Source organism: Corylus avellana, chromosome 3 (assembly GCF_965113065.1).
Source record: "Corylus avellana chromosome 3, dhCorAvel1.hap1.2, whole genome shotgun sequence".
NCBI classification, from domain to species: domain Eukaryota; kingdom Viridiplantae; phylum Streptophyta; class Magnoliopsida; order Fagales; family Betulaceae; genus Corylus; species Corylus avellana.
In genome coordinates, this window is record NC_142492.1 from 15342627 (window position 1) to 15344049 (window position 1423).

The following is a 1423-nucleotide window of genomic DNA, read 5'->3' on the forward strand; positions in this document are numbered from 1 at the left end:
GTTTATTTTTCATACCAACTAACATTTTAAATAAAAAATTTTGATAAATTATAAATTATTTAATTTCAAAAAAATTATTTTGATTTGAGAAAATTTACTCAATAATTCACTTACGAAGTTCTCTCTCCCAGCAAAAATCACACAAAAAAAAAGAAGAAATTGTCAATCCTTGAAACGACGTCGTTCTCGCCCCAACTTTTCCATTTTCCATTTCAAAAGCGCAAGAGACACAAAAAACCGAAACCAAATAACGTGCTTCCACCATTTCTCATCTCCGACAGCAATAGAGAGGAGAGAAAGCAAAAATTTCTGGAGCGAGAAACAAACCCGACCCGAAAAATGGGCAAGGATCTAAGCGATGACCAGGTGTCGTCCATGAAGGAGGCCTTCACGCTCTTCGACACCGACGGTGACGGCCGGATCGCCCCTTCCGAACTGGGGATCCTAATGCGGTCTCTCGGAGGCAACCCGACCCAGGCCCAGCTCAAATCCATCGTCACCGAGGAGAATCTCACGGCTCCATTTGACTTCCCTCGCTTCCTGGACCTCATGGCCAAGCACATGAAGGCCGAGCCCTTCGATCGCCAGCTCCGCGACGCGTTCAAGGTCCTCGACAAGGACTCCACCGGCTACGTCTCGGTATCGGAGCTCCGGCACATCCTCACCAGCATTGGCGAGAAGCTCGAGCCCTCCGAGTTCGACGAGTGGATCCGCGAGGTGGAGGTCGGGTCCGACGGGAGGATCCGGTACGAAGATTTCATCGCCCGGATGGTCGCCAAGTGACGCGACGGTGGAATCGGGTTTGTGTTTTACGGAAATGTTTCCTGGGATTCGATTTCTGTTACGTTTGTTCTTCGTTTGGTATTTTGGAATTAGGGTTTGTTTGGATTTCTTTTTTTTTCTTTGAAGTAATGCTAATTTCGTTTTGTGTTTGTTTATAATGTGTATGGAAACTTTGGTCTTCAGGGTTTCTTATTCTGGATTTTGCTTGTTTAAGTTTGTATGAGAATATTGCGTGCCTTGGAAAATTTGGTAATGTCTTTATGATTAGATTTGACACTTGTTTTGTTGTTGTGTATCGACGTTTTGACGAGTTGATGAGATGATGGATAGCCATTTGTTTCTTTGGTACATTGTGTTTTCTTAGGTTACTACCCAATTCGCTATTCTATTTGAGAAATGAATAGTTTTTATTGAAAATAGAAGAACGTTGAATGAAATAGCCTTGGAATAGCTATTCTCATAGCCCATGAGAGAGTGACTATTCCTTAAATTGAGAGGAATAACCATTTCTATGGCTCGCTATGGAATAGCTATTTCTCTCAAAATTTAGAGGAATAGATAAGAATAGTTATTCCTCAATTTTGAGAGGAATAGTCATTCCCTCTTGGGCTATAAGAATGGCTCTTCCAAGTGTTAGAGA

General features: G+C 42.4%; 1 protein-coding gene across 1 annotated transcript; it reads left to right on the forward strand.

Annotated features, from left to right (window-relative positions):
- The first annotated feature begins 231 nt into the window (after positions 1–231).
- On the forward strand, positions 232–1067 carry LOC132175491 (putative calcium-binding protein CML13). Its single transcript, XM_059587455.2, has one exon. The coding sequence runs from the start codon at positions 340–342 to the stop codon at positions 781–783; it is 444 nt and encodes a 147-aa protein (XP_059443438.1). The 5' UTR covers positions 232–339; the 3' UTR covers positions 784–1067.
- The last annotated feature ends 356 nt before the right edge of the window (positions 1068–1423 follow it).